This window comes from Tenrec ecaudatus, chromosome 9 (assembly GCF_050624435.1).
Source record: "Tenrec ecaudatus isolate mTenEca1 chromosome 9, mTenEca1.hap1, whole genome shotgun sequence".
NCBI lineage: Eukaryota > Metazoa > Chordata > Mammalia > Afrosoricida > Tenrecidae > Tenrec > Tenrec ecaudatus.
In genome coordinates this window covers 156925825-156950328 of record NC_134538.1, presented here as the reverse complement: position 1 = coordinate 156950328, position 24504 = coordinate 156925825, and the positions used below count along the sequence as shown (strand labels likewise).

The following is a 24504-nucleotide window of genomic DNA, read 5'->3' as shown; positions in this document are numbered from 1 at the left end:
TCGGCCCTGCATCTGGCACATGGTAGATTTCCTGTGTTACTGAATGATGATTGAATGAATGAATGAATGAATGAATGGGAGAATGAAAAGCCTCTGGAGTCAGGACTATTCCACATGGCTCAAGGCCCCCTGCACAGCAGCAGGGGGGCAGTGGCAGCTCAGTGACAGAACCTTGGACCCACAGGCAGGAGACCTTGGACGGGTGGATTCGCAGCCCATGGGCCTGAGTACAGCCACCACGTGTCTGTTGGAACTCAGCTGTGATGCAGAGCATACTGCCAAGCCCGAGGGGGAAAGTCCTGGCAGTCAGCTGATGAGCACCCCATGGGGCAATGGTCAGATCCTTGCCATGAGTCCAAGACCTAGCTCAACCCAAGCTCACACCCAGTCACTAATGGAGCCAAGTGCCCCCGTGGCTTATTGGGTTACATGCTGGGCTGCTAATGGCAAGGTCAGCAGTTCAAAACCACCTGCCGTGCTGAGGGAGAAAGATGAGGCTTTCTATTCCTGTCAAGAGTAATAGTCACAGAAGCCTGTAGGGGTTGTTCTCCCCATCCTACAGAGTGGCTCTGAGTCGGAATCGATGGCAGGGAGTTTGGCTTGTCCTTTGGGCAGGGGGGCTGGGTGGGTTCTGGAGGGGTTGGCAGCGGCAGCGGCACCTCCTTGTTGATGAGGACATAGGATATCCTTGCCCCTGAGGACCGTGACCTTTGCCTTGTTCCCCCCGGGGGAGAGCTGTGCAGAGAGCTGGGGTTACAAGTGCTGCCACCTGGATAATAAGATGTATTTGTTGATGAAATTAGAGATGGGATGGAGATATATAATCAACTCATCAACAAGGAGTCTAGCAAGCTTATCTCCATCGGATTCTTGTTACTTCGAATGGGTGGCATTCCATTCAGTGTCTGTGTACCATGGATGGATTTCAAAATATGAAAAACTTCATTTTCCCCCAAGAACTTTTTGAAGACTCCCCTTCGAAAAGTTTCTCATTTCCCCTGAAGAAATATGAGAGTTTGGGAATTCCAATGTTTCATCTTTTAGATAAGTAAACATGACCGGCATGGGGCAATGGATTAGAAATGGAAAGAAAGGATATATTCATTTGAAAACTTTTATAAAATTCAGAAGCAGAAACAGTGAGCAGACCTTTACGGCATCTGCCAGTGAGAGCATCCGCTTTAAGGTAAATATGAGAGGTTTGGCTTAAGCGGGCTGACCCTCACCTGTGCATAAGAAAGAGATCTATGCCAAGAAGTAATCTTGTACCAAGAAGGCATCCCGGCATGGTCCAACCCAACTCTGCAAGCCCAAGGCCCCCTCTTCAGACGCCCCTAGCTGCAGGCTGATGGCGCAGAAAGGTGAAGCAGGAAGATCTCAGGCCGGTGGGTGCAGAGTCTTGCGGATCCAACATCTGAGGAAACGTGGCAGGGCACCACATAGGCCCTTCCCTGGTGGCAGACAGAGTCCCAGCAAGCAGCAAGGTGAAGGGGCACAGGGTGGCAGCTCCCAGTGTCTCTCTCTCTCTCTCTCTTACACAAAAAGGCTTCTGACACCAAGGAGGGGTCACTACATTGGGACTCAACTGATCGGTTGGGCCCTGCCCCTATCCTGACCCAGGAGAGTCCAGTGGGCATAATCCCCCGCCATCACCCTGGTCACCCAGGGAACTGGACGAAGGGAAAAATAGACTGGAACCCCCTCACTGCCACGGAGTGGATTCTGACCCAGAATGGAACTGAGGGTTTCTGAGGCTGTAAGTCTGCCGGAACAGAAGCCTCCTCTTGCTCCTGCAGAGCGCCTGCTGGCTTTTAGCGGTTGGCCTGTGGTCAGCAGCCCACCCGGGCTCCCTGGGGAAAGCAGAGGGCCACAGAAGCCACTGTGCTTCCCACTGTGGGTGCACTACGCATGCAGCTGTCCAGAGACCACCCTTGGTGAGTCTAGACAGCTGCATCCATGGCCTTTTCTGCTGGGAACCATGGCCTCTGTGGGTTTTCCTGTGAATGAGTGAGTGTTGTGTGGGGCGACTGCGAGGTTCTGGAAACCTCACAGGGTGTGTGAGGTGAGAGAGACTGGGGCAGGCTGGTCGGGGAGTGGGGTGGCCCAGGGAAGGGCCCTGGGGTTTAGGGTCCTACTTCACCCCAGGGGACTTGTCTTTTGTGACCCAGGTTCACGGCCGGGGTGATTGACCGGGAGCGGAAGGCTGCCTTCGAGAGGCTGCTGTGGCGGGTCTGCCGCGGAAACATCTACCTCAAGTTCAGTGAGATGGACGTGCCCCTGGAGGACCCCATCACTGTGCGTGGCACCGCAGGGCTGTCGCCTCCTCTCCGCGGGGGGGATGTGTGTGTGCGCATGCGCACCAGTCTGTGCTGCTGACCTCTGTCTGCTGGCCCCTCTTCTCTCTGCCCCCCTGAAAGGTCAGCTGGAGGGCTGGTTCTTTCAGTTAGGTGGCCTGGTAGCTTAGACCTGGCCTGTAGCATTTCCTAGGCCATAATTCTTCTTCTTCTTTTTCATATTTAAAAATCTTAAAAAAAAACACTTTATTGAGGGCTCTTACAGCTCTTGTAACAATCCATACATCAATTGTATCCAGCACATTTGTACATCTGTTGCCCCATTATTTTCTAGACATTTATTTTCTATTGAGCCCCTGATGCCAGCTCCTCTTTTCCACCCCAACCCCTGTGACCCCTTGCTAAATTATAAATTATTATTTTCATATCTTGCACCCACTACTCTCCCTTCCCCCATGGTTTCTGTTGTTCATCTGTGTGTGCACATGTGTATGTGTGCATGTGTGTGTGTGTGTGTGTGTGTCTGTGCGTGGGCGGGCAGTTATGTGTCCATGATCATGATCGGTTCCCCCTTAGGCCATAATTCTTTTTTTAAAATCATCTTATTAGGGGCTCATATAACTCCTATCACAATCCATACATACATCAATTGTGTAAAGCACATCTGTACATTCATTGCCCTCATCAGTCTCAAAACATTTACTCTCCACCTAAGCCCTTGGCATCAGGTCCTCATTTTCCCCCCTCCCTCCCCGCTCCTCCTTCCCTCATGAGCCCTTGATAATTTATAAATTATTATTTTGTCATATCTTGCTCTGTCCGACATCTCCCTTCACCCACTTTTCTGTTGTCCACCCCCCTGGGTGGAGGTCACATGTAGATCCTTGTAATCGGTTCCCTCTTTCCAATCCACTCTCCCTCTACCCTCCCAGTATCGCCACTCACCACCCTGGTCATGAAGGGATCATCTGCCCCGGATTCCCTGTGTTTCCAGTTCCTATCTGTACCAGTGTACATTCTCTGGACTAGCCAAACTTGCAAGGTAGAATTGAGATCATGATAGTGGGGGTCGGGGGGAGGAAGCATTTAGGAACTAGAGGAATGTTGTATTTTTAATTGGTGCTACATCGTACCTTGACTGGCTTGTCTCCTCCCCTAGACCCCTCTGCAAGGGGATTTCCAGTTAGGCCATAATTCTTATGGGAGACTCTCTGGCCTTTGCTCCTGAGAAACAGCTGAGTGGGTTCCCAGTGATTCCAACTCATAGTGCCCCCCAGTTACCCCTACAGGGTCTCTAAGCGTATGCATCTTTACGAGCCCCATCTATCTGTGACTGGTGGGTTCCAACTGGCTCCTTCCCTCTGTTACTAAACTCACGGCCATTCAAGTGAGCTTATAGGATAGAGTAGAACTGCCCTTTTAAGTGTTTGAGGCCATAAATCTTTATGGGAGTGGAAAGCCTCATCTTTCTCCTACAGAGCGGCTGGTGGGTTCGAACAGCAGACCTTGGGGTTAGCTGCCCAGTGCATAACTCACTACACCACCACGGGTCCTTTTACTGCCACCTCCTAATTGATTCAATTCGCTAGGGGATTCAGTTAGACAGCTAGGGGACAGTGAGCTAAAGAACAAATGAGTGGGTGAGCCCTGCCCGGGCCCCCATTCTGCCCCCCACACCCTCCCATCCAGCTTCAGGATATAGTCTTCATCTTTTCCAGAAAGAAGAACTTAAAAAGGATATATTCATCATCTTTTACCAAGGCGAGCAGCTCAGGCAGAAAATCCGCAAGATCTGTGACGGGTAAGAAAGATGGGCCGGTGGTCCTGGGGTCCGGGGTATGGGTGGGACTGACTGGCTCACGGGACGCTGGAGCAGTACACCTTCCTGGGACTTGCTTTCTGAGTCATTTCCTCACAGTTGACCAGGTGATGTTGAAAACGTACTTTAGTCGCTCAGGGAGCAGGCCAGGGAACTTGAATAAACACCCAGAGAGATGGCTGCAGGTCTCCATTTGTAGCCCTCCCTCCGTATGCCCTCTGTCCACCCAGGTGGGCAGCACACATGCTGACTGCTAACCCAGAGCGTGGAGCATGGAACTCACCAGGGGGTTCTTGAAGAAAGGCCTGGAGGTCTGCTTCCAGAAGGTTCACCGCCTGGAAGCCCCTAGAGGGAGATCCACTTAGACCCACGTGGGGTCACCCTGGGTCAGAAGTGGTTCCGCAGCAACGGCCCACAACCACCCTCCTTGGTAGCTACAACCAAACCAACAGACCATGGCTACTCTCCTCCCGGTCTACTCGATGCACCATCTGCTTCTGAAATCTAAGTAGCCATCTCCTGGTCGTGGAGACCCTGTAGTCAGAGCAGAACTGCCCTAAAGGGGTCCCAAGACAGCCATTTTTTTTCTTAACTTGTTATTGTGGGTGAAGGTAGCAGAGCCTAACTCCGGTTTGACATTCAAAATTCACACACATTTCGCTTCATCTCATTCATTGCAATTCCCATAGTGTAACACCACACAAACCACTTCCTCCCCGGGGTAGCTGCTTCCATTCCGTCCCAAGCCTTCCAACTGTGTCCTTGGGTAGATGCTGCCCTTGGATCTCAAATGGTTGATGACTCTGAGGGTGTGACATGCCTCCTCTTCTTGTCCCCCTGAGAGACTTGTCTCTTGTTAGGCTGAGAGTGGAGCCATGGGAGTAAGTTCAGGCCAAGACCTGAGGGGCGACTGAGGGCCAGACGCTTGGTTTTCCCCACTCTCGATTCAACTAGTCACACTGATCTCTTTTATGATCTTGAATTTTCGCTCACATTCTTCTCTTACTCTGTCTGGAACCTTCTACAATTGACCTTGATGTCCTCAGTGACTCTATCCTGAGCCCCCAACCTGGCGACCTAAGGTCTTTAGTTGTGAGACGTTTTCATAACGTTGCCCCCTCTATGCTCCACCGGGGTCGTGGGTATATTTGCAGCGAAAGTAAATGCCAGGCACCACTACCTCTGCCAAGCCTGCATACGTTTGTAGGGGGACATTCGGCCTGCGAGTCCATCCGTGCCTCTCTTAGTGGTGTCAGGGTGAGTCAGCTCCAACCCATAGCGACCCGTGCACAACAGAACGAAACACTGCCCGGTCCTGTGCCGTCCTCACACCTGCTCTTGTTGGAGGCCACTGTTGCAGCCACTGCGTTAGTCCGTCTTGTCCAGGGTCTTCCTCTAGTCCTCTGCCCCTCTGCTTTACCAAACATGATGTCCTTCCCCAGGGGCTGGTCTATACTGGTGTGTTAGCCTGGGTACTTTAGAGAAACAAATCCACAGAAACTCATGTATAAGACAGAGTTTTATATAAAGGTTAAGTGCACATCAAGAAAACATCCCAACCCAGTGCTGCCCAAGCCCACAGTCCAACATTAACCCATTCACCCATATGTCCAACACCAGTTCACAAAGTCCTCCTCCATCGCACAAAACAGACGCAATGATGCCGACTGCAGGAGGAGAGCCAAGTCAGTGAATGTGTAGGCATCTCAGGGCTGGCAGGGGTCTCCACACGGCTGCTCCAGCACCCAGGGCTGCATCGGGGTTAGGTCCATGTGGCTTCTCCTCAGGGATGTCTTGCAGGAAGTGAGCCTTGCCAGCTAAAGCAGGAAACTGGCTAAGGCAGCTGCACCCTGGTCCGACCATCACAAAGTAAGAGACCCGAGAACTAGAAAGGTGAGGGTCACTGAGTCATTTATCTCCCCGCCCTTCAATTAACCCCACATGTGTTTATTTATTGGCCAGGTTGGCACAATAAACTACCTCAACTGGTAGCATCTCCAAAATGTGTGGGACAGAGTCTCTCAATTCTTGCCTCTAAGAGCATTGTGTTCTGATTGTACTTCTTCAAAGACAGATTTGTTTGTTCTTTTGGAAGACCATGGTGTTTTGAACATTCTTCGCCAGCACCATAATCTAAACATGCTGATTTGTCTTCAGGCATCACTGTTCTTCCAGGATTGCATGTGTAACAGTGTTCATTTCAGTTGCCTTTAACTTTTATTTGCATTTCTCCCAGTATCTTCCCTGCTTGTATCTTGTGTGTGTGTGTGTGCACGCGCTTTTTGCACGCGCCCATGCGCGCAAGCCTCCTTCTTTTTGTATATTGCTTTCAACCAAAATAACACATGTAAATATAATTGAATTCCTGTTCTTTTAGATGTTTTCTACCTAATCCATCTTTTGACTTTTTAGTTATCTTTGCTACAAATGGAAAACTCTGGTTTTCTATTTTCAGATTTGTAGGTTGTCTTCTGGGTGGTGCTTTTATATACGTTAATCTCAGATTGCTGTCTACTGTTTGAACTCCCCTTAATGTTACTTGTAAGGCTGGTCTGTTTTTATTTTCAAATTCCTATTGTTTCTGTTTGTCTGAAAATGCCCTAACTTTACTGTCACATTTGGGGGATAATTTTGCTGAGTATATAATTCTTGGTTGGAAACATTTTTTCTTTCAGAGAGTATATAAATATAATCTTATTACCTTCCTCCCTGTGTGGTTACTGCTGAGAGGTCAGGGTTTACTCTTATTGGTCTTCCTTTGTTGATAACTTTTAATTTTTCATGAGAATTCTTTCCTAGTCTTGGTTTTGGAAAGTTTGATTTTGATGTGTCTTGGAAATTTAAAAAAGTCATTTTATTCGGGGCTCTTACAACTCTTATCACAATCCATATATGCATCCATTGTGTCAAGCACATTTATACATGTTGCCATCATCGTTTTCAAAACATTTTCTTTCTACTTGAGCCCTTGATATCACTCCTCATTTTTACCCCCTCCCGCTCCCACCCTCATGAACCCTTGATAATTTATAAAAAATTTTTTTTTCATGTCTTACACTTACTACTGTCTCCTTTCACCCAATTTTCTGTTGTTCATCCCCCTGGGAAAGGGTTATATGTAGATGATGGTGATCGGTTCCCCTGTTCTCCCCCAACCTTCCCCCTACCCTCCTGGTATCTCTACTCTCATTATTGGTCCTGAGGGATTTATCTGTCCTGGATTCTAAGTGTCGTGAGCTCTTATCTGTACCAGTGTGCATGTTCTGGTATAGCTGGATTTGTTAGGCAGAATTGAGATCAAGATAGTGGGGGGGGGCAGGAGGGGGACATTAAAGAATTAGAGGAAAGTTGTATGTTTCATCAGTGCTATACTGGCTCGTCTCTTCCTTGTGATCCGTTTGTAAGGGGATGTCCACTTGACCACAGATGGGCTTTGGGTCTCCATTCTGTCCTCCCCTTAGTTTGCATGGATATGATTTTTTGTTTTGGGTCTTTGATTCCTGATACCTGTTCCCATCAACACCTCATGATCACAGAGGCTGGTTTGCTTCTTCCATGTGGCCTTTGTTGCTTCTTAGCTAGATGCTGCTTGTTTATCTTCAAGTCTTTAAGACCCCAGGTGCTATATCTTTTGATAGCCAGGCACCATCAGTTTTCTTCACCACATTTGCTTATGCACCTGCTTTGTATTCAGTGATTGTCTTGGAATCATCACAGAATGCCAGGTTTTTAGAACAAAATGTTCTTGCATTGAAGGAGTACTTGAGTAGAGGCCCAATGTCTGTCTGCTACCTTAATTTTTAACATATAAATAGATGTATATGATCTATTTCCCTATTGTTATATATAAATTTACATATGTACATGCCTGTATTTAGACCTCTATAAATGCCCTTTGCCTCCTGGTCCTTTCCTCTATTTCCTTTTGCTTTCCTCTTGTCCCATTATTATGTTCAGCCTTCATTTCGGTTTCAGTCATTCCTCTCGGCTTCCTTGCCCTTGATTAAACCCCACCAGGAGTCTTATGCCCTCCTTGCCACTGATTTTAGATCACTTGTTTTTCCCTTGTCCCTGGGTTTCTTAACACCCACTTCCTTTCTCCTGCCTCCCCCTTCTCCCCTCCCCCCCCCAACCATTGGTCCTGTTGTTTTCTAATCCAGATTGTTTATTGGAGCTTTTGTTTGGAGTCTATCCTATTTGGGTTTCACTCAGCTTCTTGATGCATAGCTTCTCATCTTTCATGATGTTAGGGACATTTTCTTTCAACAACTTGTCGACAGTTTTCTTGGATATTGGTTTGTTTTTGCCCCTTCTTGTTCTGAAATCCCAAACTGAAAAAAAACAAACCCCACAAAAAATCCTCCAAACCAAATTCACCACTCTGGGTCCATGCTGACTCACAGTGACCCTGCAGGACAGGGGAGAACTGCCCGTGGGTTTCCCAGACTTTAACCCTGCAGGAGTAGAAAGCTCTGTCTTTGCCCTGAGGCGCAGCTGGTGGCTTTGAGTTGCTGACCTTGCAGTGAGCAGCCCTATGAGTGACCACTCTGCCAAGGGGGTCCCAATGTCATACACTCTTCCTCTTGGTGGTGTCCCACATAAGTCTTAGGCTTTCTTTGTTCTCGATTGTTCTTTTAGCACAGCGGTTCTCAACCTGTCGGTCATTTTGGGGGTCAAACGACCCTTTCACAGGGGTCACCCAATTCATAACAGTAGCGACTTTACAGTGATGAACTAGCAACAGAAATAATTTTATGGTTGGGGTCACCACCACATGAGGAACTGTGTTAAAGAGTTGCAGCATTGTGAAGGTTGAGAACCACTGTGCAGGTTGGTATTGAGGGAATTTGCCTTCAAGCTCATGAATTCATGGGCTGGGGTTGGGAGTGGAGGATACAGTAGTGAGATGTCTGGCCCTGGCTGGAGCTCCTGTTGGCCTTGGTGTTGTCTGAAGTCAGGACACTGGACCCAGAGGTAGTTTGAGTCTGGGTGAGGGTGGTTATGGTCAGCGTGCCTTTTCTGGAAGGAAAACTTACTGGCCCTGAGCACAGCTGGGCAGGGTGGATGGGCATGGGAGGAGCTTAGGGCTAGGAGTAGGCTGTCCAGTGGATGATCAGACCCTGAGTTTTCTGCCCGTCTGGTGAGGAGCTCAGGTGGGGCACCAGGAGCCTGATTCTCCAGGGTGTGGCTCTGAGCTCAGGCAGAGTAGGGGCTGTGCAGGGCAGAGGTGTCACTGGCTCATGGTGGGTGAGGGTTGGGGTTTGGATCCCCAGAATCATGGGGAACAGGGAGGGTCCCACCTGGCTCGTCACCAGCCACAGGGCACGCTTTGTTGCTCAACTGCAGTCCCCACCAAAGGCAGTTTACAAAAGTTCAAGATGGCTGTGCTGTGTCAGACCAGCCAACAAGTCACATGTCTGTCTCCTCTCCCACCACACTGGTTCAGCATCTTCTCCTTCCATAGGGGTCCGAGACTGTAGATCTTTGTGGGAGCAGACAGCATCGTTTCTCTTTCGAGGAGCAGCTGATGGGCTTGAACCGTTGGCTTTGAAGTTAGAACCCTAGCACATAACCCACTCTGCCACCAGGGTGCCCTGATGACCACACTGCTAAAAACACATGCACGGCCACTGAGTCAATCCCGACTCCCATCCACCCCGCGGGACTGAGGGGACCGGCCCCGTGGGTCTCCGAGATGGTGGAGAGTCTTTCTGGCAAAGAGGAAGACGTGTAAAGGTGTAAACTAGAATAGGGGGTGAACAGAAGGGGCACCCTGGTGGCAAAGCAGTTAGACGCATGGCGGGCATCTGACTGCAGCACCGAGTCAACCTAACTTTAGAGACACTGGGAAACCAAGGGAGTGCGTGGGACCCGCTCCATTGCCATATTCAGTGATCCAGAGCCACACGTGCAATGGCCCGCATTCACTCCCACAGCCTCCATTTAAGTCACCTGCGTGGGAATCCTTGGGAATTCTTACGCCGGGTTCACTTGCTCATTGTCAAGGAGGTGGTGGGTCTAGAAGGCTTCCGTCCAACCAAAGCCAGCTCCTGGGGCTCAGCAGTAAAGAGGGTGGCCTGTGGGCATTGACTTACCTGCGGCCTCTGACTGTATCCCACACAGGTTCCGAGCCACCATCTACCCCTGCCCGGAGCCCCCGGCCGAGCGCAAGAACATGCTGGCGGATGTCAACGTGAGGCTGGAAGATCTAAACATCGTGAGTGCGGGGCGGGTGGAGCTGGTGTCCTATCCCCCTGGGCTGAGCTCCCTAGGGTTCAGTGGTTAGGGAGCTGGAGGTCAGCATGGAGTGGCCTCCCATCAGTTGTACTGGGCGAGGGCTGAGTTTTATCACAGCTTCATCTGAGAAGACCTCATGGCACATGGGCTTCTAAGTACAAGGTTGGTGGTTCAAGTCCATCAGCCTCTGCATGGGAGAAAGATGAGGAAGTGCTTTGGTAAAGAAACCCCAGGGGGCTGTTCTACTCGGTCCTAAAGGGCGGCTCTGAGTCAGAATGGACACAATGGAAGAGGGCCTGGTTTGGGTTATTTCCATCTCTGTTAAAACAAACAAAACCCAAACAACTCACTGCCCTCAGGTTGATTCACGGCAGCCCTAGAGGACAGAGTAGAATCACCCCATGGACTTCCTCAGACTCAACATTTTCTACCCTGAGTGGCTGGTGGATTCGATCCACTGACCTTTTGGCTACAAGCCTAAGACTTGGCTCACTGTGCTACCAGGGACACTGCCATCTACTCAAAGGAGCCCTCTATTGCCCACCTGCACCTTGGCCACATCGACAAGATGGCCGACAGCCAACCAAGCAGAAAATGCAGTCTAACGGATTCTCTCCCACCACTCCACCCCTGAGCATCCCGCAGTGTAGGCTGAGCAATTGCTTGATGTCCAAATTTGAGGCTGGCTGCACCTCATGAGGGAGCACAGCCAGCTTCCTGTCCACTCGCAGAGCCCACGGCCATCAGGGATCCAGCTAGCCCGCGTAGGAGCAGAACACACTTTCAAAGTTATCGTGAAGAGCAGCTGGGCCCACCGAAAATCGTAGATTCCACTTTCTACTTTATAGAACTTTCTGTAGCAGCAGGAATGTTCTGCCACCTTCTCAATATATATGGTAGCCTGTGTCCCTCATGGCTAGAAACCGACCCACCAAACCCACTGCTGATTCTGTCTCATAGTGAGGCTACAAAGTCCCGTGGGAGAAGGTGATCTCATCTCTTCCTGAATTTGAACCGCCAACTTTCAAGTTAGCAGCCCTATGCTAAACCCTCTGCATTACCATAGCCATGGAGCCCTTGAAATGTGGCCGGTGCAGCCACTGAGGGAATCGTGGATTGCCTTTAAGTTTAACACGGCTACTTTGTCAGTAACAACATTGTAGGTTAGCTCAATGAATTTGTTTGGAAATTAGGCCCCAGGTGGACAGACATCTTTATGTTCCCCGGCGATGTGTTTTATTTCTTGATTTAATGTACCTGTTGGGCTGATAACCGTGAGGTCAGCAGTTCGAGCCCACCAGCCGCTCCTCTAGAGAAAGCTGAGACTGTCTGCTCCCATGAAGATGAACAGCCTCGGAGTGAGGGAGGGAAGGGAAAAAGAGGAGCTGCTACCAAGGGCTCAAATAGAAAGTAAAGGTTTAGTAAAGAATGATGCCACATCTGTACAAATACTCTTGATGCAACTGATGCGCGGACTGTTATAAGGACTGTAAGAGCTCCCAATAAGATGATCTTTTAATTTAAAAATTAAAAAGATTAACAGCCTCAGCAAGCCTAGGGAGCACGTCTGTGCTGGCATGGAGGGTCCACCCGAGTCAGAATCAACGTGAGGACAGCTGTCTGGGGCTCCTTCGTTGTCAGTTGTCCAGGAGACACCATGTCCCGGAAACAATCACCCTGGAAATTCTTTCACCCTACTGCCCCAAGCGTGGTTATTTTTTAAAGGTAATTATTCAGTCATTAAATACTTTGTTACTAAAGTAACATAAAATGTTCTTTATTTATTAGTAGGTTTTAAAATGATTTTGTAAAGCAGTTTTTCAGGTTAAAGATTTGCCAATTAAGAACGAAAGGGAAAATTTTATTTTAATATCCTTTGAGAAGTTCTACACATCCTATGATTCACAAACAAGTTAAACAGCTTCATGATTCCCATGGGTTAGTGTTACGACTAAGTCAATTTTTGACATTGGATGAAATCTGTGAGGTTCATTCCAACCCATCTCACTCACTCACTCACTCACTCCTCATTCCTCATTCATTCCCTCTTCACTCACTCATTCACTCACTCTTTGCTCACTTCACACTCACTACTCACTCACTCACTCACTCACTCACTCACTATGCCAACTCATAGCAACCCTGTAGGACAGAGTAGAACTGCCCCATGGCAAGCTTGTTTTCTTGGAAGCCTCTTAAGGAGAGAAGAATAGAAAACATGTGAAGAGCCTGCTTAGATCTGTATCTCACTTGCGCACAGAGACCCAGTAAGAGAGGGCAAGTTGCCAGTGGCCATGCACAGAGGTCGCTGGTTCGGGCGATCCGATCACTGGGTCCCAGAACCGAGCAGATTTTCATGAAGCAAATTCTCGGTGGGTCATGCTGCTCACGACTTGCCCCATGTTGCTGCATGTACCACGTGTGGGGCGACCATGTGTGTGGAGCATTTTGGAGGGGCAACAAGACACTGGGGGCCTTGGGGTGGTTTCAGTGTTGAATGGCCTTGGTTGCTTACTGAAAGGCCGAGGCTCATGCCCACCCATCGTGGAGCAAAGGCTGGAGAGCTATTGAACAACCAGCCCTGGGCCCCCATGCAGGGCAGCACCACCCTGGCACAGGTGGGGCAGCCCCGAGTGGCACTGACTCGCTGGCCGCTGGGCGCTGGCTACATGGAAGAGGTGATCTTTGCCCACAGGTTCACGCTCCAGCACAGGGGTGAACAGGAGGAGCCCTAGTGGCACAGCAGTTAAGCGCTTGGCTGCCATCAAAGGGTTGGGGCTTCAAACCCACCGAGTGCTTCGAGGGATAAAGAGGAGTCTGGTCTCATAAAGATTTCAAACAAGCTCACGGCCATCGGCGCCACGAGGACTCTGAGTGATCCTATAGGACAGGGGAGAACCGCCCATGTGAGATTCTGAGACTGTGACTCTTTGGGGGAGTAAAGAGGCCCATCTCTCTCTCTAGAAGCTACAGACAGTTCAAGCTGCCTGCCCTGCAGTTCATAGCCCAGGGTGACCACCGCATCACCAGGGCCCCCACGGGGAAGGCTGGCTGCGAGTAGGGATTGGTGTGATGGCAGTGGGTTGTTTTCACATACAGGGACAAAGTCCCCTGACACTTACCTGCCAGGTGAGAGCTGCCCCGACGTGGCATCCCGGGCAGGTGCATGGCTGGGGCTGCCCGACCTGCGCTGCGCCTCCTTACACACGTGGTCGCCACCACGGGCTACCCTGTGAGCTGCTTCTCCGTGGCCTCGCTAGGTCATCATGCAGACCGAATCCCACCGGCAGCGCCTGCTGCAGGAGGCGGCAGCCAGCTGGCACACGTGGACAGTGCAGGTGCAGAAGATGAAGGCCGTCTACCACACTCTCAACCTGTGCAACATCGACGTCACCCAGCAGTGCGTCATCGCCGAGGTCTGGTTCCCGGTGGCCGACACTGCTCGTATCAAGAGGGCCCTGGAGCATGGCACCGTGAGTGATGGGATGGGAAGGGCTGTGGGCAGTGGAGAGTGGAGCCCTGGGGCCTGGGGAGCTGGCCGGGAGCCCTGAGTGGTCGGACACAGGGAGCTGGCAGATCACGTGAGTGGCGGAACCATCAGGGAGCTGGCAGGTAGACTAAGTCAGGTGGCCTTGGCCAGTGACTTGGTGGGAGGGCTGGTCTTTGTAGCTTCAGTCATCAGCCCAGTGCTGGGCTCTGTGGAGACCTTGGCTGTCTGAAGGGTTAATGCTCAGTGTCTCACTGAGAGGTTGGCAGTGGGAGCCCACCCTGCTGTGCTCAGAAGAAAGGCCTGGCACTCCCCTTCTGAGGAAGCCAGCCCCGGGAAACCCCGTACAGCTCAGTCCTACTCTGACACACACAGGGCCCATGAGGGCAGTGGGGTTCCTGGTGCTGCTGTACAAGGAAGTGGCTTTGAAGACTGGGGACTTGTTTCTCACAGTTCTGGGAGCTGCAGGTCCAAATCAGGGTCTAGGCCATGTGACCCCTCTGTAGCCCTCCTCCTGGTATCTGCTGGCACTCCTTGGCCTACAAACAGGACCTCACGTGCCATGTCTCCTCCTGTCCACTCAGCCCCTCTGGTATGACATCACACAGGAGTGATCAGGTTTTGGATCCATCCTAGGCTGCCCTGCCATCATGTACACTGTGTAAGTCCGGGTGGACTAGAGACACTCATATGTGTATAAGAAAGAGCTTTATATACTTACCTGGCAGGGGAGATACTATGATCATGAAGGTGGTTTTCCCAGGGCGAGGCTTATCCATTGCACTCCGGATGTGCTGACCCCTGCGATTTCCCCAAATGTGGGAAACTCGACTGCATAATTTGTGGTAGTGGGGAAAAAAAAAAAAAGAAAGAGCTTTATATACAAGATCAGGTGAATATTGAGAAAACAGCCCAGCCCAGATCAAGTCGATACGTCCAAGATTAGCCCATATGTCCAATACCAATCCATAAAGTCCCCTTCAGACTCATGAAACACATGTAATGACACCAAGTGCAGTGGAAGCATCTCAGCGCTGGCATGGGTGTCCCTGTGGCTTCTCCAGCTCAATTCTGGCTGCATCAGCGTAGCTCCATCAAGCGTGTTGTCCTTAATGTCTCCCAGGGAGTGAGCGGAGAGAGAGAGTGTCTCCCACCTCCAAGGAGGAAGACAGGAGTTCCCAGAATCCTTAGGAGAAGGCCATGCCCACACAGAGGTCTCATTGGCTGTGACCTGATTGACAGGCTAGACTCCACCCCTTCACTCTTAATCCTCTCAAATTGATAAACGATTATATAACTACCACACCTTACCTGACTCCCTTCTTTTTCTCTCTCTCTCACACACACACTCACACAGGTAAGACAAAAAGCACCCACGCAGGGAGTTCAATGCTGTGTGAGGGCCAGCACAGAGCTGAGGTGCAGGCTGGAAGAACAAGGACTTCCCCATAGTCTCCCCCACAGAGCTGACAGAGCGATCCCCACATGAGGACAGAGAGGGTCTTCCCCCACCTCAGGGCTCACAGAGAGCCCCCTCCCAACTGAAAGAGAACCCCCCCACCCCTAAAGCTGTCAGAGATATATATATAGAGATGGCTCCTTCCCACTGCAGAGCTGGCAGAGAGAGGGCCTCCCCAGGACCTGGACCCTGAACTCCTAAACCAAACCAAACCCCCTGCCATGGAGTCAGTGCTGACTCATAGTGACCCCCTGTGGGTCTCCGAGAGCGTAGCTGTTTACAGGCGTAGAAAGCCCAGGCTTTCTCCCAAGGAGCGGCTGGTGGTTTTGAACTGCCTACCATGCAGATCACAGCCCAGTGAGTAACCACTAGGCCAGCAGGACCTATGTACCTGTGACAGCACCCCCTTGCATTATGGTAGTCCTGTGGCAGCTGCACCTGGTACACAGCACAGAAGGCGACTTATAGATGGGCGTTCCAGGGTGGGCCAGGGTTGTGTACGTCCCCTCGGTGGGGACAGAGAGAGTCGGAGCCTGTCCCCGGCTCTCCTGACCGTGAACTCTGGCCCCTGCCCTCCTTGCAGGAACAGAGCGGCTCAGCCATGGCCCCTATCCTGACAGCGGTGCAGACGAAAACACCTCCACCCACGTTTAACAGGGTCAATAAATTCACAGCCGGCTTCCAGAACATCGTCGACGCCTACGGCGTGGGCAGTTACCGGGAGATAAACCCAGGTACCTGGCGCCCCAGGGTCCCACCATGGGAGGCTGGGAAGTGGACGCCAGAAAGATCAGGCCCTGAGGTGACCAAGGGGTGAACTGTGGAAACGAGGTGTCCCTAGACCCTCCCTGGTCTCTGCCTGCCGTGTGCTGCCAGCCTCTCCAGGCAGCTGGCGGTTTCCTTTGGCAGTTCATGGAGGTCACTTCCAGGCCACTTGCTGCTGAGTCAACCCCACGAATGCCGAGTGGAACCCCTGCATTGGGAAACAAATCACCAGACCTTTCTTACAGGGCACCTTTGGTGGGTTCGAACTAGCAGCACGCTGACCGTGTCACCCAGGGCTGGAGCGACTGTGAGCGAAGGGGACACCCAGAACTCGGGTCCATAGGCTCACTTGTTAGTGGCTCTCAGTTGTAGGGCCTGGGTCTACCCTGACTCCTTCAGCTAGGCAGTGCCTGGGGCTGCCCCTCCCCCGAGTGAGGTCCAGTCTAAGCCCTGGTCTGCAGTCAGGTGACTGGGGGGCTGGACGCCCGCAGGAGCACCGGCAGGTGAAGGTGCAGGTAGAGAGGGCCGTGTGAAGAGAAGCGGACACACTGGGAGATGGAAGCTGGCCCTTAAGTCCAACCAAGCTTGGTGATGTCCCAGGAGTCACCTAACAAGAGGGGAGCAGTGATGTCGGTGTACGTGTCCATCGGGGAGCCTCAGAGGAAAAGCCTGGGGGACTTCCTGGGGGAATCAGCATGAGAAGCCCTGTCGGTCCTCTCCCACCCACGGGGGCCACCAGGGGTCAGAGGCAGCTCGATGGCGCTGGATTTTCACACTCAAGCTCATGTCTGTGGGACTAAACAGGCGCCGCAGGTGGGGCTGGTGAAGGCAATCAGAGAACGGCGATAGGGACCTGGCATGCAGGCCCTGCGGTGTGAGGGGGGCCTGCGGACGCCCTGGGTGCTCAGGCTCCGCTCTCCCCAACAGCGCCCTACACCATCATCACCTTCCCTTTCCTGTTCGCCGTCATGTTCGGGGACTGCGGGCACGGCGCCGTGATGCTCCTGGCGGCCCTGTGGATGGTCCTCAACGAGAGGACCTTGCTGGCCCAGAAGTCCAGCAACGAGGTGGGTGGCTGCGCCATGACGGTCCGGTCCCGGCACAGACGCCAGCTTTGCATTCACTGCAGCAGACAGGCCGTGCTTTGATGAGAAGCCAGGGAAGGTTAAGACGCGGAAAAAACAAACTCATAGCCCTCGAGTTGAAGCCGACTCACAGCGACCCGACAGGACAGGGGAGGACAGCCCTGGGAGCTTCCAAGAGGACACTCTGCAGGAGCAGAGAGCCCCGTCCTTCTCTGGGGAAAGTTAAAAAGGGAGCAGGTTCAGCATCATGCCCCTGGCCCATGGTCGCCCCTTGGAGAGTGGGTGTCTTTGTTCATTCTCTTTATTTATTACTTTTTCTAATGTAGCCCCCACCCCACCCCAATTATAGAAGTAGACATGTGAGCTGTAAATATTTGGAACACTCACAGCTGTCTAGTCGATTCCGACTCCTGGTGACTTTGTTGGGCAGAATGGAACTGCCCCTGTGGCCTCCCAAGGCTCTATCAGCAATTCTCAATCTATGGGTCATGACCCACAGGTTGAGAACCCTGCATTATGCCATCAACTCGCTGTCATTGGAGTTGATGCTAAGTCACAGTGGCCCCGTAGGACAGATAGAACCGCCCCTGTGGGTTTCCAAGACTGTAAATCTGGAAGTAGACAGCCTCATGTTCCTCCCATGGAGTGGCTGGTGGGCTCAAACGTCTGACCTTGCAGTTACCCGCTCAATATGTACAATCTAAATACCCAATGAACATTGCCTTTAACATCTTTGCGGGTCTTGCTAGTTGTTTCCTACATAGACACAAATCATACATTGTAAAGTTGGCAACCAAATCATGCACATCAATTTGTAAGCCAGCTCCTGCAGGGACCATCAGCCGATTCTCGTTCCTGGTGACTGTGGCCTGTGGTCGTGTTCACTGAACAGTGAAGTCAGTCCTCCAGGAGGGATGCAGGGTTAGGGTCCCGCAAGCAAAGGACCAACGCAGACCTTGTTGCCTGTCTGTGTATCTGTTTAAAGCCGTCTCGTCGGAGATGCACATCGGTTCGCTGGCACCTGGCCAGCAGCCTGTGGCTCACGCCAGACCCAAGCTTATCTAAGGAATCTATCTAAGTTTATCGTAAGGAATCTCCCAGACTAGGAGGACGCCACGCAGTGCCAGCAGCATGCTGAGGGGTCATTTCCAACAGGAAAGCTACTATCTGAAAGGGGGAACGCAGATGGGAAAAGATTGAGTTTGTCAAGGATGCAGGGATTGAAGGGCGCCTGGCTTGGGGTAAATCTGCTGCACAAAGATAAATCTGTGCAGAGTCGGCGAGCTGAACCCGAAGGCAGAGGGTCCCCTGTGTGCCACTCACACTGGGAGCCTCGCATTTTTCACCCCTCGGTACCTTGTTAGTGGGCAAAATGTAACTCCAGATCTGCTAGCCCAGCCTCTCCACAAAAGGAGAGGGGAAACACGGGCGCTCAGTCGTGGGCTCCGCAGCGGGGCCTGAGCATGCTGCTTCCCACAGGCAGGCCGCAGAGGGAGATGCGGACTCGAGGCCTTCTGGGGAGCTGAGCAGGAACTGTGGCGCCGTGGCTGAGTGCTCAGCTGCCATCCGAGAGACCGGCAGTTCAACACCCCCCCCCCCCCCCACTGCTCCACGGGAGCTAGAGCTGGTCATCTGCTGCTGTGCAGCGGGGGACTGGGGGCGGGTTGTATTCTGTCTCCAGGGTGGCTGAGTCGGCATCAACTCCACAGCATGGGCTGGGCTGTAGAGTCCAGTGCATGTCATCTATTTCACACAGGCAGTGGCGGGGTTCAGAGCCAATACCTGACTTGTTGAGTTTGGTGAACCGGTAATTAAAATGGCAATTATAATCAGGGTTTCCTCTAAGGGGCTCGCTGGGCAGTCACCCAATGTTGAAATGCTCATTTTTAATGTTTATTGTACAACACCTTACTCTAAGCGCCTGTCTAATGTTCATTCTGTCCAACGGTACAGAAAGACAGAATTCTGTTTGCACTATTTATTTGTTCATTTCAGAAAACATGTACTTTTGCTGAAATACTGCATTTTTATTCCCTTGCGTGCGTAACTTCAGGAAACAAGCCTGGGACGTAAAGAGAAAAAGTGCCCTACAATCCGTGGGTGGTACACGGTCACTTGGTTCGGCTTTGTAGAACAACCCCAATTCCCACAAGGGATTCGGAGTGGACTACGTAATTCCTGAAAGGGTTCAAAGAGCTAAAAGTATTGCCTGACCAATTGCTGTAAGTTCAGCAGCAGCGGAACGGGTGTTTCTAAGATGAACATAATACGTTCAGAGAAGAGAAGTCACCTAACTGTTTCTAATGTATCAAACACAATGATTGTTGTCTAATTGGCCTGCCTCAAAGGAATGGCTCTCACGCCCACAGTGAAAAGATGGTTGAGGATAAATCACACGGCCGATGAGGATGCTCAGATAAAAGGGAGGAATGTTGCAACTGAGGACATCAATCAAGAGGCAATATGGAAACATTTTTAAAAATAATTTTATTGGGGACCATGCAACTTTTATCACAATCCGTCCATCTATCCATTGTGTCCAGCACATTTGTACATTTGTTGCCATCATCATTCTCAAAACATTTGCTTTCTACTTGAGCCCTTGTTATCAACTCCTTATTTTTCCCCATCCCTCCCTGCCCCGCCTCCCTCATGAGCCCTTGATAATTTATAAATTATTATTTCATCATACCTTACACTGTCGATGTCTCCCTTCACCCACTTCTCTGTTATCTGTCCCCCAGGGAGGGGATTATATATAGATCCTTATGGTTGGTTCCCCCTTTCTATTCCACCTTCACCCTCCTGGTATCACCACTTGGAAATATCTTTTTTTAAAAATGTATTATTTTATTTTTGGGGGGTAAATATCTTAAAAACAATTTTATTTTTGTCAACTATTATTTACTTTTTAAAATTAATATTTAAAAACTCTTATAATCTAGTTTGTGTACCTCATTTATTGTTCTTATTTAAGTTAATACTTAATTACTTTGATAATGATGAATTACTTATATTAGAAATAACAAATTACTTTCAATGTATCTTTCATTTTTATATACTTAAAATAGTCCTTAGGGCGGTGAGCTGGTGCCTGAGTACCTTGAATCCCACCATCACATATTCTCTAGAGCAGTGGATCTCCACCTTTCCCACACCGCGACCCTTTCATACAGGTCCTCATGTGGTGGTGACACCCCACCCTAACATTATTTTTGTTGCTACTTCATCGCTGTCATTTTGCTACTATTATGACTCGGGCGACCCCTGTGAAAGGGTCATTCGACCCCCAAAGGGGTTGCGACCCACAGGTTGAGAACTGCTGCTCTAGAGCGAGCTGGTCAAGGATGACAGCCCTCAGCAGGAAAACATAAACAAACCCTGCACATCTGGGCCAATCGGCAACATCATAAGAAATGGAGAAGAGACTGAAGTTGTCAAGGGTTTTGTTTGGCTTGGATCCGCCAACAAGCTCTTGGAAGCAGCAGTCAAGAGATCGAAGGAGACATGGCATTGGGTCAGTCTGCTGCACAAGACCTCTTTAACGTGTTGGAAAGCAAGGATGCTACTTTGAGGACTAAGGTGCCCCTCGCCCAAGCCAGAATATTTTCAGTCACCTCCTACGCACGTGAAAGTGGATGCTGAATAAGCAAGATGGAAGAAGAACGCATGCATCTGCGGGATGCTGCCGGGAAGAACACAGAAGGTGTTCGGTCCTGTGGACTGCCAAAGAAGCCAATCTGTCTCGGAAGAAGGATGGCCAGAGTGCTTAGAGGCAGGGATGTGGAGACGTCGTGTGGGCAGAAGAAACCAGGCCCTGGAGAAGGACATCATGCTCGGTGACGTGGAGGGACAGTGAGAGAGCAAGGCCCTCAACAAGATGGGTGTACGCAGTGACTGCAAGGGTGAGCTCCCACATGAGAACCCTGCGAGGCTGGCCGGGAGAGGGCCGTGTGTCCTTCTGTTGTACACAGGCTGCTGTGAACCGGAGTGGAGGGGCGGCACCTGACAGTGGCAAGTCCTTAAGGAAGAGCCCTGCACCGAACCATCTGTCACACCTGACAGACAGACACACCCTCCCCCTGAGCCCATTCCAGCACCAGCAACCTAGGCTGGTTTTCTCTTTCTTTCTTTCTTTCTGATTGTTAAGTAGCAATTTATTATTTTATTATTTTAATTAAAGGATCATTTTATGGGGGGCTCTTACAACTCCTTTGACAGTCCTTCCGTAGATTGTATCAAGCACCTTTGTACATATGTTGCTTATTATTCTTTTCTAGACATTTACTTTTATTTGAGCCCTTGGCGTCAGCTCTTCTTTCCCTCCCTCCCCACCCTCATGACCCCTTGATAAATTATTATTATTTTCATATCTTACACCGACCGCTGTCTCCCTTCCCCCATGGTTTCTGTTGTCCATCCATCTGGAGGAGTGTGTGGGTGTGTGTGGTTATGTGTTGATCATGGAGACTGGTTCCTCCTTCCTCCCCGCCTCTCCCCCTCCCCCCTCCCTTCCTGGTATTGCTATTCCCATTCCTGCTCCTGGGGTTTCTGAAGCTATAAATCTTTAAGGAAGCAGACAGCCTCATCTTTCTCCTGCAGAGCAGCTGATGGGTGTGAACTGCCGATCTTACGATTAGCAGCCCTTACTTCACCACATCAAGTTCATCCCTAAGTTCAGCTGGCAATGGAGGTGGCTACCTGTGTTTGCGAATTGCCTTCATGTGAGTCTCCTTCTAGAAGGTTGGGAGATGTGGTAGTTACATAGCCTGTTGTTAATTTGAGACGGAAGAGGGAAGGGGTGGAGTTTAACCTGTCAATCAGGTCACAGCTTGATGACCTCATTTGGAGGGACTAAGGAGATAAATAGCTCGCTGGAGGCAGGACGCAGGCTCATCCCCTGGGAGACATTGCTGCTGACAAGACACATGGAGCTGCGCTAGTGCCCTGAGCTGGAGAAGCTACTTAGAGATAGACCCCCCTGCCAGTGCTGAGATGCTTATTTTTTTTAAAAACAATTTATTAGGGGCTCATACAGTTCTTATCACTGTCCATACATATACATACATCAATTGTATAAAGCACATCCACACATTCCCTGCCCCAATCATTCTCAAGGCATTTGCTCTCCACTTAAGCCCTTTGCATCAGGTCCTCTTTTTTTCCCCTCCCTCCCCGCTCCCCGCTCCCTCATGTGCCCTTGGTAATTTATACATCATTGTTTTGTCATATCTTGCCCTATCCGGAGTCTCCCCCTCCCCTTCTCTGCTGTCCCTCTCCCAGGGAGGAGGTCACATGTGGATCCTTGTAAACAGTTTCCCCTTTCCAACCCACTTACCCTCCTCTCCCAGCATCGCCCCTCACACCCTTGGTCCTGAAGGTATCGTCCACCCTGGATTCCCTGTGCCTCCAGCCCTCATATGCACCAGTGTACAACCTCTGCCCTATCCCGTCCTGCAAGGTAGAATTCGGATCATGGTAGTTGGGGGGAGGAAGCATCCAGGATCTGGGGGAAAGCTGTGTTCTTCATCGGTACTACCTCGCACCCTCATTGACCCATCTCCTCTCCTGAACCCCTCTGTGAGGGGATCTCCATTGGCCGACATTTGGGCCTTGGGTCTCCACTCTGCACTTCCCCCTTCATTCAATAGCTGAGATGCTTATAACGCAGCAGGATCTGCAAGACTTCCCGCCCACTGGCCTGTGATCTGCATTCGGCGTCAGTGCATGTGTTTTGTGAGTCTGAAGAGGAATTTAGAGATTGGCATTGGGCATATGGACCAATATCAGCCTATGACTTGATCTAGACTGGGCTGGGATGTTTTCTAGACATACAATTGATCTTTGATATAAAGCTCTCTCTATGGATTTGTTTCTCTAGTGAACCCAGCCTGACACAGGGGAGATCTGTAACTTGGAGGCCAAGCCTCTAAAGGTGATCTCCCTCGGCTGCGTCTGGTGAACAGGTCCTGGTTATGAGGTGGCATGAAGCTTGCTTAGCGTCAAAGGATTGACAGACGTTTTGAAGAGGCAGAGAAAGAACAGACAGCGACAAGATTTCCAAATCCAGTGCTCTTAGGAGGGCAGTCTCCTCACCCTGGTCCCCCACCCCTTTTTAGCAGAGAGAAACCCTCTCTCTCCTACTAAGTCATTGTCCTTGGAATATGTCCTTGGATGTCCTTGGATGTTAGCTGTGTGGTGTGGAGATGACAATAGACCAGAGCCAATAGACACATTAGCAAACACGGAATCCGTGAGTAGGAGGACTGATTGTGCTAATATTTTGGGGGGTGGGTGGCAAGGCCCCTGTATTCCTGTATAACCCTGCGGATCCCGGACGCCTTGTCTGGCCTGTGTGCTGGCAGTTCCCTGCTCTCTTGACCATGCTTCTCGGGGACCAGTAGTGCCCCAGGCTGGTAAACTTGTCACTGCTAATCGGGGGAAGGGCCATCGAGGTTTATATCCCAGGACTCCCTCACATTCCCTTTCACCCCATGGACTGTGCTCTGCTCGCTGCCCCCGGCGTCTCCTCTGCCCTGTCCTCTCGTCCCCCGAGTTTCGTCCTTGGGTCAGTGATGCCCTCGGCTCGAGCCCTCTTGACATTGAGACTTCAGCGATGTCACCTCACTGTGGGTTCATCATCCCCAGGGCTGGTGGGCAGACGTGTTTCCATGACCACCGAGTTGAACCGGCATCAGTGCCCCTGATATTCAGGAGATAAGCATCGTGAGCAAATGGAGAAGGCACGAACCCCCCAGACCAGCCCCCTGCGTGGCATGTCCCCCGATGGCACAGCCGCCCACATCCGTGTCCCTTCCGGAGCTCTTGAGGCCCCTGCTTCTGCCGCAGTGACCCAGCGATTCAGGGCTTTGGGTGAAGCAGTTTTAGGTTTAGGGAAAAGTGCAGGTCACACAGCAAGCCCCCAGAGCCTGTCCTCTCCCCCACACAGACCCTCCCCGTGCCCACATCTGTGTGGCATGTGGCCCTGGTGTCCTGGATTCCACGGGAACACTCCCAGGTCTAGGACTTACCTGGGCCACTGATGGGAGCTTGGAAGTGGCAGGGCTATGGGGCACAGGGAAAGAGTTGGTCACAAGATGGCAGTGTTGCCCCACAAGCTGTTCACGGGGCGCTGGGCTGACAGGGGAGAGCTCCCACAGAAGGCTGCCATGGCACCTGTCAGAAAGGCAAGAAGACAGAGATATTGGGGGAGAGGGACGAGGTCAGGCTTGCCTGTCTGAGGAAATTCCTCTGCAGCAAAGTGGGCAGCCTCAGTCTTGAGAGTTCTGAAGGGTGGCAGAACATTGGGGTTCTCGTGACAACAGACGGAGCCCCGTGACTCAGTTATTCAGGGCTCA

At 51.1% G+C, this 24504-nt stretch overlaps 1 protein-coding gene and 1 non-coding gene across 3 annotated transcripts in view; both read left to right on the top strand.

The window, feature by feature from the left end:
• Nucleotides 1-24504, top strand: part of ATP6V0A4 (ATPase H+ transporting V0 subunit a4) — a 52962-nt gene that overhangs the window by 9134 nt on the left and 19324 nt on the right. For both annotated transcript variants that reach the window (XM_075557750.1, XM_075557751.1), the window contains exons 6-11: nucleotides 2169-2295; nucleotides 4013-4095; nucleotides 10237-10330; nucleotides 13611-13823; nucleotides 15880-16030; nucleotides 16989-17128. In XM_075557750.1, the coding sequence (XP_075413865.1) occupies nucleotides 2169-2295; nucleotides 4013-4095; nucleotides 10237-10330; nucleotides 13611-13823; nucleotides 15880-16030; nucleotides 16989-17128 (808 nt within the window). The remainder of the gene's footprint in view (nucleotides 1-2168; nucleotides 2296-4012; nucleotides 4096-10236; nucleotides 10331-13610; nucleotides 13824-15879; nucleotides 16031-16988; nucleotides 17129-24504) is intronic.
• On the top strand, nucleotides 14551-14716 carry LOC142457679 (U1 spliceosomal RNA). The gene has a single exon (XR_012786376.1). It is a non-coding gene; the product is annotated as a U1 spliceosomal RNA (small nuclear RNA).